The following is an 18,107-nucleotide window of genomic DNA, read 5'->3' on the forward strand; positions in this document are numbered from 1 at the left end:
GTTAACTATGTAGAGGACCGAGAGTGCCAGAATTAAATAAAAGAATGCAGTTTTAATCAAATGACTTCATTTTTTTATATTCATTCATTCCATCAATTCATTTATGGCTTTATTTGATTTGGCACTCCTCGTTTTTCATACTATATAACCTTAACTTGAGCTCCAAAGCCTGTTTTGAATTGGATTTGAACCCTACTTGACACCAGACACATTAGATTGTGACAACAACCAAAATAAAGAGCATTTGAACAGAACACTTCATTCAAATGAACTTAACTTTAATTACACAATGACTAATTACTTACTGTAAACTGCAATGCTTAAAATAAACCAGTTAATAAACAATTTGAAAGAAATTGCTTTAGAACATGCACACATTGAACCTGTAAATCACCTGTAAGTTATCTCTTAAGAGAAATGCTAATATGAATAAACAAAATTGTACTTACGTTCAATGACAATCTAGGCAAACCAGCATTATTATATATATATACATATGTATATATATTTTTTTCTAAAATCACATCTGTAAAAGCTATTAGTCTACATTCCATTGTATGGAAAAGTCACAAAAGAATGAATTATTTAAAATTTCTTTCTACACATACATGTAAAAGTTCAAATTCATAACCTTAATAATCAATTTCATAAGCAACCTGCTACACTATCAGTCCTGAGGTGGTTTTTGGTCCACTTGAATCCACACTGACATTCGTATTACAAATATTTGTAATCTTTTTTTTTGCTCTTAAGCTGCAGCTGAACAAATGTTGATTTTAGAGCTGATAAAAACGTCTTCAAAATATTATAGTCCATAAAAAAAAGATGTTCTTGCACAAGAACTTAGCAGATATTGTAAAATTGAAAATGTTTATGAATACCTTCATATAGCAATTACAGAGAGGAAGCGCTTTGGCTGTAATGTCGCGGCAACAGCTGCCCGTATTCAGCCTCAGACGCATCAGATAGCGAGCGCGACGAGCGGGCATCGTAGCTTTCCTCTGAGCTCACCGACGCATCCCGGAAGGGCGACGGCGGCGTGAGCACGGCGAGCTCCGGATGCTCATTCGGCTTTCCCCCAACGGGCGCCAGGTTGAAGCTATTGACCACACAGTTGATTTGCTCACTGACGGTAACACCCCCTTGGGGGCCTCCCGTCACACCAAGCTCGCCCACGGCTACGCCGCCAATGTCGGGGGGCTGAACGGGCAAAGATCCGGCGCCATCTTGCAACCAGTGAGCCTCGACGTCGGCTGCCACTTGGCTGCCACCACTTGTGGAAAAAGGCTTGATGATGGCAGTTTGGTTGGCTTCTATGGACTCCTTCTTCTTGACATGGAAGGTCATCCTCTTCCATAGGTTGGGTCTATAACTGCGCTCGTTCTGCTCCCAGGCAGCTGACTTCCCATTGGTGCTGGCAACAAAACTCAAGTTACATTCTCTCTAATGTTCTTCCTTGTATCTCTCTATTTGTGTAACTCAGGTGTGCTCAATACAATCTACCAGTTAGATTGCATGACAGTACGTTTTGATCCAGTCTGATGGTTTCCTTTAGGCCTGAATTATGTCAATTGACGTGCCATATGTTTATTGTGCACATATATGCATAACAGGCTTTTTTAAAAAGAGTGATTTCTCTAATAATACCATAAACCTCATCCAATCATGATGCAAGAATAAGAAGTTTAAAAAGTACATCTAAACCTAACCAACACGTTACATGAAAGCCTTACCTTACATCGCCCTGCCCGGATGAGCGGCGCCTGAACAGGTTGGCCATGCTGCCGGACGGCTTACCCGCCTTGGCGGCTTTTTTGGCGTCGCCCACGTGCATGCGTACAACTGTGGATGTGGTGAACGCACTGCGCACGTTTTTCTCCGGCTTGGCCAACATGATGTACACCTGACGGTATGGAACGTCGAGATTAGACACACAAAGAAGGAGCGAATGGCCATGGGTGGGTGCTTACCTTGGGAACGAACATGCAACAGAGTGCCACGGTGGCACTGAGGCTGACGCTGAAGCACATGGTGATGATCTTGTAGTTGGAGCCAAAATAGATGGGTACAAAGGCTAGCCAGATGATGCAGGTGGTATACATGGTGAAAGCAATGTACTTGGCCTCGTTGAAATTGGCCGGAACGTTCCGTGTCTTGGAAAAAATAAAAAGCAATTAGATTAGCATTAGATAGACTGAATAAAGCGCCAGGATATTTGTACCTTGAAGGCGTAGAATGTGCAGCTGAGGATAAGTAGGCCATTATAGCCTAACGGTGCCACTACTCCAAGAGTGGTGAGGTTACAGATGAGGTGTACTTCACGTATGCTGGGGTAGTCATGGATCACCTGAAGATCACATTTAAATGAAGTTATCACAAGTAGAAATCCAATCCAAATGTATTTGATGTCTAGCAAAGGCAGTGATTGCATTTTAAATGTCATTGATATACTGTACACTGCACATGACCCTTCCTAATGTATTGTATCGGTACTGTACATTTTTGTAGGCTAGTATTTACATTTTTTTTTATCAAATGTTTTACAGGTAATGTACCATTGCACTTCCTAACATAACTTAGCAGTACTGTACTTTTTTGTGGGCCTATTGGTAAACATTTTTACTAGTACTTATTATTACTAAAGTTACCTGAAAATCTGCGATACATTGAGGACACAAAAGTTGAAGTACACCAAATTCCTATGTGACACATTAAAACTGCACAATCTATGAAAAAAATACTTTTCCCACTATTGTCTAAGTCTAAGCAGTGTAACAGGATAGTATAAAAAAATGTCCATGACAATGTTATGTCTTCAACGTGCTGACAATAATAAAACAAATACCTCTGGCGGTTCTATGATGAACAGCGTCACAATGATAGCAAGCTGCAGAAAGATGAGCAAGAAGGCGATGACCAACTGAGCGCAGGCGGACATGAAGCGAGGCTTCTTTGTACAGATCTTCTTCTTGCTGCCTGCCAGGATGCGAGCAATCCGATTGGTCTGTGTTCCAAAAAACATAAAGTACTTATTGAGCGGGTGAGTACAAATATAGAAATACATCCATAGTACATCTATAAACCTTTTTCTGACTTCCACTACAACATGTACCCTAGCCAGAACAAATATTTCTTTCGACCATGTTGCATATCATTTGTTTTTCAAAGGTCAAATCATCATACTATTACTTTTTCTAAATATGCACTTTTTTCTGTTCATCTTTGGAGCTTGCAGAGGACATTGAAACGCTCATTACCTTGGTGACCAACGCAGAGTAGCTCATGGCGGGCGACAGGCCGATGCCGAGTCTCTGTAGGTAGCAGTAGATGAGGTGTGGCTTAGCGATCAAGCTGAAAGTGCAGGCGTATCCTAAAAAGATTCCCGCCAGGATGATGTAGCACAACTCGCGACTGGAAGACTTCACCACCGGCGTGTCCCAGAACCTGTCGAGGGGCACCACAACAATGACGTGGCCTGTAAGAAAACTCAGTTTGACAGCCTTACTTATGGTATAAAAAAAAAATGATAAACTGAATCACTTGATAAAGACAGCTGTTACAAAGATAGTTGCTAATAAACCCAGGCAAGCAAACACCACAGCGGCAATGGGTTCTGGATCGCCCCAGCGCACAAATTGCACCGGGATGGGTTCACAACCTATGAAGAGAGAAAAAAAATGTCATATTTTTTTTAGGGAACGCCATACTATGTTGTGATGTTTTGATACCATGCAGGTCATCGGTGGGCCATGATCCCAACGTGCAGGCACGACATGTGTACTCGTCGAACACAAACTCGTTGTCCTTGCAGGCTGTGCATGTCCAACAGCAGCTCACTTCACCTTTGCGGATAACCTGTCATTTGAAATATCAAAATGATCAGTAAAGATGTGTCATGTGTCATCTCAGTCTCATTTATTTAGACTGGGAGAGCCGAATGAATGAATTATTGGCCAAAATGAATTAGTGGCCTATCTTCATTAATGGCGTTTGAGAGTAGAAGAATCATTTACTACCCGAGTCCTCTCTGCATGTCCCTTTAATGAACTGAAATATGTTCATATTTTTACCTTTATTTGGGCTTTCTGACAGGGTTCAGAGCAGACAGAGCGTATGACGTCACTGTCGTTGCTCCAGATCTCCTCGTCGTTCATGCGAAGGCCGCCCTGGTCCCAGCTGCCCACGTGTACATAGGCGTACTCGTCCTCAGCCATTTGTTTAAAGTTCATGATCTCGTACCTGGTATCAATGCACTGTTACCGGAGCGTCACATGAGTGGAGAAACGTGCTCCTTGTTATCTCACCTGCCAGGTGAGTCTCCGTTCTTATCAAAGTGGATGTCTTCTCCCGACACGCCCGTGAAGTTGGTTTGCATTAAGAAGTCCAAAAGCTGGCGGCCGTCGATGGGCTGCATGGCTTTACACAGACCCTGCACATAGGGAAACACTTAAAAACAAAAATCAAACCAAGTTTCATGCCATTATCATGCCATGGCATGAATGCTGTACAAAAGTAACTAAATAATTGAATTGAATGGTTTTATTGTCATTATACAAGTATAATGAGATTTAAAGCTTCACCATGCAGTGCACAAATAACAACAAACAAAAATCATACAAAGAAATAATCAACAAATAATCAAAAACAAATAATAAATAAGTAAGTAGTCAACCCAAAATACAAAATATGTCAGAATCCAAATATAAAGGAACTATATTTACATTATTTCCTATGTCATGGTAAGACCAGGACTGACCATAAGGACTTAGGCTGGTGGAATACTTGGCCTGTACCTTAAATCCCGGGCAGAGGTCTTGTTGCATGGCATGTAGTCCATACGCCAAGGAGTAGATAGCATTAATAACAAAGCCCATTTTTGTGTCCTGGGCATACTGGTGGCGCAGTGACTCTCTCCCTACACAGAAGACGCTCTCTTAAAATCCACTCTACTGCCACTTACCGGTAAATAGAGAACATATCTCACAGCTGCACGTGCGGTTGTAAGTGGTACTTTCTTGGAGGACACCCCTCAACTTGCACTGGAAGCGATGCTGCCAGAATTCGGCGAACCAAGGGTTCCTTAGGTTGGTATCGGGCTTCAGCTGCAGGTAGTAGTCGTCAAACCACGTGACGTAGGCAGACTTGAGTTTGATGGTGATGCCGCCTGAGGCCTCACGCTCTAGGCCGTCTGTCACGTCGTAGCGATCTGCCCAGCCGTCGCTAAAAAGGGAAAAAAAACACAAAATGAGGAAAAAAATTGGTCATGAATACATTTTAGTCACTCATTTTCTGAACTGCTTATCCTCACAAGGGTCCAAAGGGTCAACTAAAACCAGGACACAGCTAGACGGACAGCCATTGTTGATGATGATTAATGACAATGATGATAAACTCTGTGTGGAACAAAAAAACTACACCACTTTATTTTAACCCAAACAACAAATTATAGATCGTGGGAGGTTGGCTCATTAAAAAGTAGTATTTTGGAGTATTAAAACATTCCAAATAGGGTCATCTACAAATCAGATGTCATTACAGGATTTTAGATTGAAAATAAGTTTTGACAAGTGTTAAAAGTAAATAGTGTTTAATATTGAGACGATGGAAAATTTCAGTCAAGTGTACTCCTGAAAGTGGAAGGTGGTTTCCTATTTTGGTCCATTTGAACACACGGTTTATGTTTGTTCCTCTGCAGTAAAAGTGGCTGCTCAGAAAAAGATCTGCTTCAAAGTTACCTGTGTTGAGCAATGAGTGGGTATGTGTGTAGGCGGTCCAGGAACAGGCAGTACTGTGCTTGCTATCTGCCCCGAGCAGAGCGCTTGTGTGTGTGTGGGGGTTTTAGTTTTTCAGGAGTGATTCAGACTAGAAGAGTCAGAGACTAGAAGAGTACATTTCCACATGAACACATAGCCTCTCAGAGGATGTGTTTCGAAAATGGACTCCCACACCAGGCTTTTGTAACTAGTGAACACCTCATAGACTTTTTACGTTTTTTTAAAGGGGGCGCACGTGCACAGGTGTAATAAAGCCACGTCCGGCAGCACTGATGAGAATATTTGGTTTGTTTATTTGGCTCTACTCCCAGGATGGTCTTGATGTGTTGTTGGCTCATTTCAGTCAGCTCTCAATGGGCGTTTTATATTCGAGACGCCTCCAGTATGATTTCAAAGGTCAATTTGATAATTTCTTTTCCTAAATATATGAAATCTGTGGCAACGAAAGATGAATATTCATTCCGCACACACCAGCACATTGGTCAGAGCGGCGTGTTTTGTGATATGTAGTTCAAGGTTACTATACATGTTTCGTCTCTAGCCTCTGCAGCCCACATGTGCGTCTCTTAATGAGCAGAAGAATTTATAGAACGTGGGGCAACCTTAAAATAAAACACCTTCTTGGGAGACGCGACCAATCCTGCGGCTCCGTCAACCCCCTCGCTCAGTGCTTATTCCTCCGCCCACGAGCAGACAACCCCCCCTCCACTATCATCACCACCTCATCGTCCCTTCTATCCACTCCTCCGCATCCTGATAGTCAACTCTTGAACACACTTGGAAAAGCGCAAGAGCGCAAAGGACGGTACCTTTGGTTTCCATAGCGACGATGAAGGATGGGTGATGGGATGTACATAGGATGAGAAGAAGCCTAGGTCCCGGTCTCACCTCCCCACCAGTAGGAACTCGCCCACCAGCTGCTGGCGGCGCATGGCAGATAGGATGCCACGCACCGTCATGCCCTCGCAAAAGCAGGCAACCACGCGGGCTTTGGGCAAGTGGCCCCGCAGTTTGTGCAAGAGCAGGTCAAAGGCACGCTCGCCGGCGTTGCTGTAGATCTTGTCTGAGTGTGCGATACAGAGGCCCTCTTTGGCTGCCATGTCCTTGAAGGCCTCCATGCCACTCTCGCCATAGTTACCTGGGGATAGAAAGGGTTTCATGCCGGGAAGTTGACATTTAAGAACAAAGAAAAACTAAGCAAAAGAACATGCATTCAATTATAAGCATGTCAAACTGACTTGGACAAAGAATGGATTGATTAGTTTGTAGTTTGCTTTTAATTGCAGATGAGCAAAAGAAAAAAAAGAATACACACATATATATGTACATATATGTATATATATATACATATACATACACATACATATACACATATACATATATATATATATACATATATATACATACATATACACATATACATATACATATATATACATACATATACACATATACATACATACACATGTATTCCATACATATACACATATATACATACATATACACATATATACATATATATATATCTATATACTCTCCTAGGGTGGCCAATGTAGCCAATGAATTCAATGAGTGCCCCCTTAGAGGTTAAACGTATTTTAAGCTATAGTCTTTTTTCTTTCTGCCTCCTTTAAAGAATGTAAAACCCATACTGTGGCCTTACCCTCAGTGTGTATAGCAGACACATAGCTCCAGTTATACCTCTTGACAATGTCCACCATAGCTCTGGCCTGCTGCATGTCTGATGGCACCACTCTCATGAAGTACTTAAACAAGCTCTGCAAGAATCAAAATCGTGTTGGCTATGTTCGAGCGGGTTATTTGGGAGTGTCGTTCACCTTGTCACTGAGAGTCATGCTGGTGGCCGAGTAAGCAATCTGCGGGATGTTGAAGAGCTGAAGAAGGTTCTGCACCTGGATGGCCACCGAACTGGACCCTGGCCCAATGAGGCCTACAATGGGCTTCTTACTCTGTGGCATCGGCGTTGTGCCTTGAGGTGCGGTGCATCTGGCCTGGCTCTCCTCCTCCTCGGTGGACACGAGCGTGTCCCGGATAAACTCAATGCTCTGCTCCAGGGCAACGGCAGAGTGCCAGCACGAATCCCTGTGCATATATACGAAGGTATTCATTCTCTATACTGTATTTATAGAGATGTGTCAGCATAAACAAAAACAATAAAAGGTTCTCTAACTGGTTTGCTGTTATTGATATGCAAAAGCCAACTGATAATGCAGTGGTATACTCACCTGACCTGCAGTTTGGAAAATGAATAAATAGTATGGAGAGGACTTACCTTATCTCACAACCCAAAGTGATATTGGGAAGGATGTTGGGGTCAGCATTGATCCGATCCAGCGTGTGTATCATGGCCTCCACCCTCTGGATCCCATATTGCTCTCGCACTAACCCGCATTTCCTCTCGTGCACCTGAAAGTGGAACCCCACAAAAAATGACATCACAGGTAACGCTCCCAATGAATGGACATCTCCTACCTTGTCCGCAGGCGGTTGGTGATGGACAGAAAACAGGGCCCCGATAATAATGTCACCCGGAATGCGAGCCAGCACCCGTCTTTCATTGTTCTGGGCGCTGACCCCCAGCCGATTCCTGGGGTCCAGTCGACTCAGCTCTGCCCCCAGCAGGATGATCCCGGCCAGCATCCAAGCCATCCCGGGGTTCCTCTTCACGCCCGCCACCATATCCTTAGAGGCGACGTGTACATGGGTGCCGCTTGTTGTTGCTATTTAAGTGTTCTTGCAGAGAAACAACATCGTAAATTTGCATGTGACGAGAATTTTGATGTATTCTAAGGAAACCAATGTCGTGCTGCTGCTCTCCATGGTGCTGAAGCTTCACCAAATGAAACGGGCGTGTGGCCAACAAAGCCTCGTGGGTGGCCAATACACACAATGCTTGCTTTTCATCTCCACTGTGAAGCTTAGGTTTTTGTCCCTCTTTCTTCTTTGTTGTTTTTAGCTCAAGACCATATATTCCTAGCAAATATTATACTAATTCAAAGTATAGACTTAAAACTTCATCATAAGCTGTACCTGTATTTTTAAAACCCTTCAATTTCTAGTAATAAAAAAAATATATAGCATAACTGATTGTGTAGGCCGTAATATCCATGTCCTACATGACCCAAATACTCAATTATATTTCTTTTTTTATCTACTAAAATCCTGAGTATGAGCCCCAAATAACAATAAATATATATTTTTTCTACTATTTTGATTCAACTATTTTTTTTTTACATATAATGCAACTTCATTATTGTAAAATTAACACATGTTTTTGCCTTGCAATTGTCTACATTTGAAAATATATCAGATATCAGGGTGTAAAATAAGACTATGGCCATTCTACCCTGCTAATGAACACATCAATCCTAATGACTACTGTGCTCTAGAAATAAGCATGTATTAGAAATGCTTTAAAATAACTTTGGAACATTGTCCATTTTTTTGTCTTTAAATAGCCTTTCAGACCTGCCAATGAATCACTGGGGATAAACTATGAAGATGACTACTGCATATTTGAACAAGAGCGTGCTGGTTCAATTCCAGCTTGCTTCTTGTCTGTGAGCAGATTTAAACAAGTGTCTTTCTGATTTTGAGAAAGGTAGCAAAATAATGAACATTGACTATTGTTATTCTTAAATAATATTTTTTAAATTACGTTTGTCAACTTTGCTTCATCTATATATGCAGAGGATAACACAGGATAAAATAAACTAGTGAGCCATCTTCTGCAATGGCTGACCCAACCTTGTAAAAGTGACATTTGATATTAAAAAAAAACATTTGAATCTACAGTTTTGAATTCAAAAGAGCAGAAATACGCACTCAAACTTTTTTTCAGCCTACCTGACGTCTTTTGGCATCCTTGATGGAAGGAGTCCATTCAAATCCCAAATTGTGAGGATCTTAAACACAGATTTATCATTTTTTTTCACAATTTGTTAAATGAGAACATTACTACGATCATCAGCTTCAGCAGCACTAGCAGCAAATCCAAAAACCCTGCTGCCTCGCTCCTCCGCTTTCATCGATCTCCTCCCACTCACGGAGGAGACACAGGGGATGCTGGAGGGGTGGGTTGGGGGGGTGCAGCTCCATAGAACAGTGGTCGCATTTGCTTGCAAATCCAACCTAATGAAAACAAATATTTATTATCCGTGAGCACATGGTGTGAAGATCAAAGCTGATGTGTACACAAACACATTCAGTGATTACATATATTAATTCCTTTTCTTACAACGGCCGCAGGGGGTGCTTGAGCCGATCTCAGGCAGGGCACAAGTGGACAGCAATGTTGACACTCATACCTAGTGGCAATATAGAGTGTTCAACCAGCCTACCAACCATCTTTTTGGTAGCACCCAGAAAAAAACCCACACATGCAAACTCCATACAGTGACAACTGACTTGGGATTGAATCCTCGACCCCAGAACTGTGAGGCCCACGTGCAAACCACTCATCCTCCTATAAACATGTGGTGGTCAAAAGTTTACTTATACTTGTAAAGAATATAATATCTTGACTTTCCAGTTATTTCTACAATGTTTTTTTCTTTGATTGGAACAAATATTTCTTGGTCACCTAAAACAATCATGAAGTTTGATTCTATTATGCCTTGCTATATATTTTTTGGATATGCTCTTTTTTTTGCTTTCAATCTTCAACTTCAGAGCTTATCATTTCTGTCTGACTGCTTGCGACCTCCATAATAGCATCAGTGTATAAACCTCCATCTGAGGTTAAGCGGCATGTGACCGGCTTAGTGAGGGAAGGGGGAGTATTTCTGGCAGAGAATACTTTTTTTTCAGCTTGAAACTTTTTCCACATCTCCATTTCAACCCTGCTACGATGTGGTGGGCTGCAGCCGTGGTTTTTATGCTGGTTTGGGCACCGGCCTTCCAACAATTCCCGCGCATGTGCGCCAACCGTCAAGCCCTCCTGGCCAAGGAGTGCTGCCCACCTTGGGAGGGGGATGGCTCGGCTTGCGGGGCCGCCACCGGTCGAGGGATCTGTGAGGATGTGGTAGTACCGGACAACCCGGATGGGATGCAGTACCCCTTCCGAGGGGTGGACGATCGGGAAAGGTGGCCTTTGGTATTCTACAACCGAAGCTGCCAATGCATGGGGAACTTCATGGGGTTCAACTGTGCTGATTGCAAGTTTGGCTACTATGGACAGAACTGCCAAGAAAGACGAGAGTCCCTCCGAAGAAATGTCTTCCACCTGACCCGACCCGAGAGGACCCGACTGGTGTCCTACCTGAACCTGGCCAAGCAGACCCCCAGTGAGGACTATGTGGTCGCCACGGGAACATACCGGGAGATGGGCAATGGATCCAACCCCCTCTTCGCCAATGTATCAGTGTATGACGTTTTTGTGTGGATGCACTATTATGTGTCCCGGGATGCCTTACTGGGCGGGCCGGGGAACATTTGGACGGATGTGGATTTTGCCCATTGGGGTCCGGGGTTCCTCCCGTGGCACCGGGTCTACCTATTGCACTGGGAGCGTCAGATAAGGAAGATAACTGGGGATGACAGCTTCACCATCCCATACTGGGACTGGAGAGATGCACAGGGGTGTGATGTATGCACTGACCAGCTCATGGGGGGCCGTAACCCCCGGGATCCTAGTCTGCTTAGTCCTGGCTCAGTCTTCTCTTCGTGGAGGGTAAATATATATATATATTTTTCTTTTTCTGCAACAGATAGGAGATCCATTTGAAAATGTTGATGTGAATTATGTAAGAGTAAACACTTTGAAAGCCATACTAGCCAAACAGGACATGGATAAATGTATGTAATCTATTAAAATTGAATGCATGGATATTTGTAATTTACAGGTTTGAACAAAAACTCAATCAGAATGCAGCCAATCCTGAGCGCTAATTTCAGTGTACTTACAATTACAAGAAAAGCTTATACTGATCAAGACGTAATTTTCTATGAATCAAAGTAAATATTACTAATACCTACACTGTTCATCTGGGTTCTTAGTCACTGTGCTCCCGAGCTCAGGACTACAACGCTCGTGGCGTCCTGTGCGATGCCCTGGCAGAGGGCCCTCTTCGCCGTAACCCAGGCAACCACGACCGCAGCCGGGTGGAACGTCTACCAACTTCCGCCGATGTGGCCTTCACGCTCAGTTTGGCCAACTATGACACTGGCCCCATGGACCGTCACGCTAACTTGAGCTTCCGTAACACTTTGGAAGGTAAGATAGAACTAAAAGAAAAAAAAATGGGTGTAAATACCTTATGCATGTGACTGCATTTTTCACTCTGTCAGGATTTGGGGACCCCCAGACGGGTATGGGGGGCAGCATCCGCATGGGCATGCACGCTGCTCTGCACATCTTTATGAACGGATCCATGTCGTCAGTGCAGGGCTCGGCCAACGACCCAATTTTCCTCCTGCACCATTCCTTTGTGGACAGGTGAAAATCCATATGGAATACAACACAACACACCTTCTTGCTATTTCTGTCCATAAGCAAAAGCTATGATAAATATATATGTGTGACTTTCCCATGTAAGTCTATATGAAGAATGGCTGAGGCGGCACAAGCCTGAGCCATCCAAGTACCCAACTTCCAATGCTCCCATTGGACACAATGGCGAGTACCACATGGTTCCCTTCCTGCCCCTTCACACTAACAGAGAATACTTTAAAAGCAGCAAAGACCTGGGATACGAGTACTCTCGTCTGCTGGGTGCCAGTAAGTTATTGCTCTGCCTTGTTCCAACTAATGACTACAAACTCACCCTAGCACTTTAAATAATATTTTTTAAAAGTTTGTGTTTCTAGTCATGTATCCTACCCTCCATAGGCCAGCTTCTGTCCGAGTCTTGGCGCCCATACTTGGAGGATGTTCACACCATGGGGCCATGGCTCCTACTCGCAGGCTTCTGCGGAGTCATCGTGACAGTGGGTGTGGCCGCCATCGCCATAAGATGCAAAGAGCACGTTTGGTCGTGGAAACAGATCCGCAATTTTTTTCTTAAGTTCCAAAGCCTGCCAGAACGACAGCCACTTCTTAGGAGGGATGAAGAAAAACATGATAGAAGGCTTCATTAAGTAAACACCATTCGCTTTTGACATCTTTTTTGACATTGTAGCAATAAAGATTGCCACTCTTTATTGAAATGTTCATTTTAAGCTTTAAAAAAAGTATTGTTGTACAATGTGATGGTTTGAACATGCACATACACATGCTGTCTGTATGTAAATGATAACATAGTTTGAAATCCTCTCCTATAAGAGTACTTTTGTCACTGTTAACTCATTAATGGCAATAGATGTCCAATCTATTTCAAGTTGTAAGGCTGAAACTGAAATTGATTGGGCGCCAACATCACAACAATATGCTACAGTTGTTTGTAATATTGTGAAAACATGTTGTTACATTGAAGTATAATCTTATTTCACATCCTGGTGTTTTACAGTATATAATAGCACACTATTGTCTTTATTGCCACCTTAAGGCCATGTCGAAAATGATGTTCACTTCTTAACAGTATGTAGTGTTTAAAAATGATCAACTGCTCTATGATTGGTTCGGAAATCTGCATTAAAGAATAGAGTGGAAAAAAAAGGTAGTCTGAAAATCAAATACTGAGATCATCCAGCATGATGAGATCGGGGCTAGAATTTGGTGGCTTTTAAAGTTCCTAAATTGAGGAATAATTCCTGTAGAAAATGTTGTTTACTCCCTTCTCATCATTCGCTCTCCTCATCGTCGTCGTCATCATCGTCACTACCGCTGCTGTCACTCTCACATTTCTTTTCTCGGCCTTTTGGAGACGCCGCCACGGGCGGAGGCAAATCCAGGCGAGCCCACAACATGGCTTCCGACTTTCTCATGGCCACCTCGATTTTGGATGCCATCATGTTGACGGCACTTTGGGTTACGTCGATTACCTGGAAAGAAATAAAGTTTAAAATAAAAGAGGGTCAATTGGTTGACAATTGCCTGTTTTTTCCTCAACTCGTAGTACGTAGTACTTACACCCCACAGGCTGATCTTCTGTTCAAAGCTCTTTTCCCCTTCAAACATCACGTGAATGTGCAGCGTGGTGCTGTTGGCGTCTACATAGCTTAGCTCGGGTGCGGCATTCTTAGCGTAGATGGAGATGATCACCTGCGAGCCCGTTTGATGCCAGTCGAACCGACAGGGTGCCAGCTTCTTACCCTGATTGAGTCACCGAGAAGCACTTTGACGTAAGCATCCAACAATTTGAAAACCACCAATAGATGGTAGCAGAGCCTCATTCTAACTACTTACTTGATCCTTTTTCTTCCACAAGTGCTGGCCCTTGGTGCAGCCCACTTGGGAGAGGAATGAGTTAAAATCTGAGGTTTTCTTCTTGCAGCAGCTCCAGTACTTCATTCTGAAAGTGAGAGAAAAAAAAAGTATATTTATATTATACAAGTTATATATTTATATACTTTGTCAGATTTCAAGTGCAATATCACCAACCCTTCGTGGAAGATGGGAAATCCTGAGTGGAAGGAGCATTTGTCCGAGTCAGAGGCAGGGCCATCATAGCTCTAATAAATTAGAAATATATACTTTTAGTACTTTGCTGACCTGAAAGGACCCGTATTATATTTTCGTTGTAAAATAAACCAAAAATTCTACTAAAAAAAACCCATCAACCTCTATATATACTGCAGTACTAGTCCAGAGTAATGTCACTCCCTAGTTTTCCCTTTTGTTTGATGATTGTGGAGGCGGGTATTTTTGTTGTAGTTGTTTTTTGTACAAATAAATTTGATTATTTTATCACAAAAGTGTTCATACGTGTTGTGTAGAAAATACAAAAAATAATGTTCTGTCTGACTGACAGAATATATATGTATATTTATGTACATGTATATGTACATGTATATGTATACGTACATGTACATGTATATCAATATGTATATGTATATACATAATACATATATTATGAAACCTACTTTAGTGCATCCTCCATTTTTGCAGGACGTTCCGATCTTGACCTCGTCGCTGTTGTCCTCTGTAGGAAAAAGTATCATAATTCAGATTGAATGACAGATCCATTACAATAACTGTGATAACAATGACTGAGGTGCATATGGAATTCCTGAGAGAAGTCTTTTAAAGTTCCAGTCGTGGTATACATCTTGTTCTTGGTGGAACAATTGTCGCATAAAAAAAAAAAAAAGTTGCGCTCTCACCTTTTTGAAGTGCGAGGGAGTTGTCACTAAGCTTGAGCTTCTCCAGAGCTTGCTTGAGAGAAGATGACACTTTGTGCTGCAACCTCACCATGGGCTCATCAGCACTATTGCACAAGACGATGATGCTTGTTACCATAGCAATACAAATGAAAAATGTATTTCATTGTTCACTTTAGTATTCTACGTCGAGACAAAGAGTATAATTGTTCAAAAAAAGTCACTAAATTAAAAACTGAATACTATTTGTTTTGATATAGAAGCAAAATCTTCTGAAATTTGATCGGTGGAGAATTTATTGAACTTTTTAAAGCATTAAAGTTCAATTGGAGCATTTGGATATTTACTGTTGTCAATGGCAGTAATTTACTTAATGTAAAGTTTATTTACATGTCACTTTCAGTTGATTTTGGTGCAATTTAAGAAAGTTTATAGTCAAAATGATTACTTTTTCAGAGTATTGTATGTGTCGGTGCAAATTAAGAAGACATTGGATGCAATTAGTACAGAAACTGTAGGACAAGTTGCATTGGAATCAAAGAGGCGCAAAAAAACCCTCAAAAAACTTGTTTTGGCCAGAGCGAAATCAAAAGAGAGCCTCTGTCACATTCATTTTTAAGTTTGGAATGGTTTGAAGTGGTCAGACAGCAAAAAAAATCCCCCACAAATATTCTGTGTTATATTTTAGGTCTTCACCAATCAATAGCGAGTGCCTTGGACTTGAAGGTTATTGATTCCAAGCCAAGGTGTTGGACAACCTGGGTCTGCAAATGGCCTCCTGGGGCTTCGGCGCGGAGATGATATACTCGTTGAATTTGGGCTTCTGCTCGTCCACGTCTTTCTCTGCCGACGAGGTCACGTCCGGTTTGACTGGCTCGGGGGGTTTCTCTTTGTTGTGGGGGCCTTTTGTGCAGCCCTGTGAGCGTGACAGAAAAAAAAGCCCAGGTAAAGCACGGGTGTCGTAAGAAGGTGAACAAAATAAAAAGCTTACCGCGATGCTGAGGAAGTCAGAGAAGTCGGTGGTTCGTCTCTTGCAGCAGGACCATCCCTAGAGGAAGGAGAAGAGGAGTATTAGCATACTGCGGGGTAACAAAGTAATATTTTCAAAGGGTTTTTTTTTGCCTTCAGAGCGTCGTGGAATACGGGAACGCCGGGGTGATGCGTGCAGCAGCCTGTAGGAACAAAATAAATAAAGATTGGATTTTTTAAGGAAATTGGCCATTGTTTTTTTTTCATATTGACAGATCTTTTTTTTTAAACTTAGTTTTTATGTTGTTTTTGGTTTTTAGACTATGGCATCTCCTATTTTAAATTAAGCTAGGCTCTTAAAAATGTTGCATTTTAGTACAAAATTTGTGATCCTGTCATTGTTAAACACATTTAACCATCAGAATTAGACTCTTTTTGAGTGATTGTCCATTGCTTGGTTTGCATATGATTGATTAAATATGACACGCTATATTGAAATACAGAGAGATGGACAATCCTTCTTTGCCCTTAGTCTGTCCATTTTTCTTCCCCTGAACTTAAAACCTGCTCCCATAACAACCCACTGGCATTTAATTTAAATATGCCAGGACTTTTTTCTCCTCTACAATTCCGATTTGATTGTGGTAATACAGGCGGCTATGTGCGGCTGTCAGTAAAGACTAAACTCTTTTACAACTTTAAGTAAAAGTAGCAGAAAGAGAGTATCAAATTGCCTGGGTGACCTTATAAAGCAACAATTTCCTTCCAGCAGTCCACGCACAGTCGTCCATCAAACCTTAAGGTAATAGCACTGCATTGTAAGTCAATGTGATGAAAAGTGGCATGCAATTAAAATGGAAATTAGACACGAGACCTGCACAGAATTTCTTCAGATGAAGACGACGGGGGCGACGCGTGCGTGCTTAATAACACAAAACTAGACGGACCATCTTTTGAATTTCAACTACATAAAAGGCTTGACGACAACAATAAGGGTTAGACTCCATCTATTTGTGCCCTGCGATTGGCTGGCCACTGATTAAGGGCGTCCCCTGCCTGAGTCATCTGGGATAGGCTCCAACACCCCCGCAACTCTCGAGGATAAAGCGGTTCAGATGAGACCTTATTTTGCATTTACTTTTGGTTGCCATTGGTGGCGCTATACGTCCAAACCATTTTGAGATGTAAAATGTTAAAAGAAGAGTTATAAAGATCAGAATGATTAGATGTGTGGCTAATTACTGATACAAAACCGCATTGAATATATCACAATATAAATATGATTAAAAAGTATTTAATGTGACTTTTCAAAGTCCGCTTCCTTTGAAAACAACAAGGTTATCCGAAATTCAAAAAAGCAGCAAAACGTATCATTCGTCAGTGAATCCAGTCAGTTATGATGAATCATAAAGTCAACTGAAGTGTGACATTTTAATCTGATTTTAATGATCTGTAAACGGGAAGTACTTTTGGCCCGTGATCTCTTAGAAATTTCCAGATGAGGTGTTAGCGGTCGTAGCCGCTTTGCTACTCACCATCGGGGTTGTTTTCCGGGTCGAATCGCTGCCCGCAGCCCTTGTTGTAGCACAAAGTCGACATCGTGACGAGTAAATGGACTTGAAAATGGAAGGTGGGTTATTAAAAGCAGCAGATTTGCAACCTCGAGACGCAAGATCGAGCGGATGCCGCACACGGATGCGCGCACACGGACTTGGTCTCGTTCATTTCCGGGGTTGCTCGGCTCTTTTCGGCAAACATCGGCACTTGCGCGCACCCAACGTTATTGTAAACGAAATTGTGGTTATATATGTATTTTCTTCCCAGTTAAACAATATTAATAAAAAGTAAGGTTTATCTGCATTATTGATAAAATGATTTTACATTTCAGATAGTTATTTTGTAGTATTTTGACCGCTGAAAAAGTTGTGATAACAATGCATTAGTCTCAAGGGTTCTTGTGTGAAGTCATCTTCGGCTTTTTCCGGCAAACCCCGGCGCTCCCTCTCTTCCTCGCTCGCCCACACGCTGCGTGTCACCCACTCTCCCCTCCATCTGCGGTCCCAAAGCGGAGGCAAATGATGATTCTGGACAAGCCCCCTCCGAAAAAACTTGCGTAAAGCTTTTTCCTTTTTGTATTCCTCCTCC

At 42.2% G+C, this 18,107-nt stretch overlaps 4 protein-coding genes across 6 annotated transcripts in view; 2 read left to right on the plus strand and 2 right to left on the minus strand.

The window, feature by feature from the left end:
* Window positions 1-263: 263 nt before the first annotated feature.
* Window positions 264-9,813, minus strand: grm5a (glutamate receptor, metabotropic 5a). The gene is made up of 18 exons (XM_077740295.1): window positions 9,642-9,813; window positions 8,268-8,528; window positions 8,068-8,201; window positions 7,613-7,877; window positions 7,438-7,552; window positions 6,663-6,912; window positions 4,985-5,220; window positions 4,794-4,915; window positions 4,305-4,429; window positions 4,071-4,239; window positions 3,729-3,855; window positions 3,541-3,658; window positions 3,258-3,444; window positions 2,846-3,004; window positions 2,222-2,347; window positions 1,971-2,153; window positions 1,734-1,903; window positions 264-1,414 (listed from the first exon to the last, which is right to left on the minus strand). Exons 2-18 carry the CDS (start codon window positions 8,472-8,474, stop codon window positions 895-897), a joined length of 3,213 nt encoding a protein of 1,070 aa, XP_077596421.1. The 5' UTR covers window positions 8,475-8,528; window positions 9,642-9,813; the 3' UTR covers window positions 264-894.
* Window positions 9,814-10,599: 786 nt separating this feature from the next.
* Window positions 10,600-13,389, plus strand: LOC144212179 (tyrosinase-like). The gene is made up of 5 exons (XM_077739827.1): window positions 10,600-11,466; window positions 11,793-12,009; window positions 12,084-12,231; window positions 12,332-12,513; window positions 12,625-13,389. Exons 1-5 carry the CDS (start codon window positions 10,645-10,647, stop codon window positions 12,870-12,872), a joined length of 1,617 nt encoding a protein of 538 aa, XP_077595953.1. The 5' UTR covers window positions 10,600-10,644; the 3' UTR covers window positions 12,873-13,389.
* Window positions 12,896-17,739, minus strand: chordc1b (cysteine and histidine-rich domain (CHORD) containing 1b). Its single transcript, XM_077739828.1, has 10 exons — window positions 17,498-17,739; window positions 16,116-16,165; window positions 15,985-16,041; window positions 15,752-15,909; window positions 14,997-15,100; window positions 14,757-14,815; window positions 14,275-14,345; window positions 14,080-14,185; window positions 13,804-13,986; window positions 12,896-13,715 (listed from the first exon to the last, which is right to left on the minus strand). The coding sequence occupies exons 1-10, from the start codon at window positions 17,559-17,561 to the stop codon at window positions 13,515-13,517; spliced, it is 1,053 nt and encodes a 350-aa protein (XP_077595954.1). The 5' UTR covers window positions 17,562-17,739; the 3' UTR covers window positions 12,896-13,514.
* fat3b (FAT atypical cadherin 3b) overlaps window positions 17,087-18,107 on the plus strand; it is a 48,659-nt gene continuing 47,638 nt past the window's right edge. For 2 of the 3 annotated variants that reach the window (XR_013329728.1, XM_077739826.1), the window contains exon 1: window positions 17,087-18,075. The gene's annotated coding sequence lies outside the window, so the exon portion shown is untranslated. The remainder of the gene's footprint in view (window positions 18,076-18,107) is intronic. The other variant, XM_077739825.1, reaches the window with a different exon arrangement.

The sequence above is a fragment of the Stigmatopora nigra genome, chromosome 19 (genome assembly GCF_051989575.1).
Source record: "Stigmatopora nigra isolate UIUO_SnigA chromosome 19, RoL_Snig_1.1, whole genome shotgun sequence".
NCBI lineage: Eukaryota > Metazoa > Chordata > Actinopteri > Syngnathiformes > Syngnathidae > Stigmatopora > Stigmatopora nigra.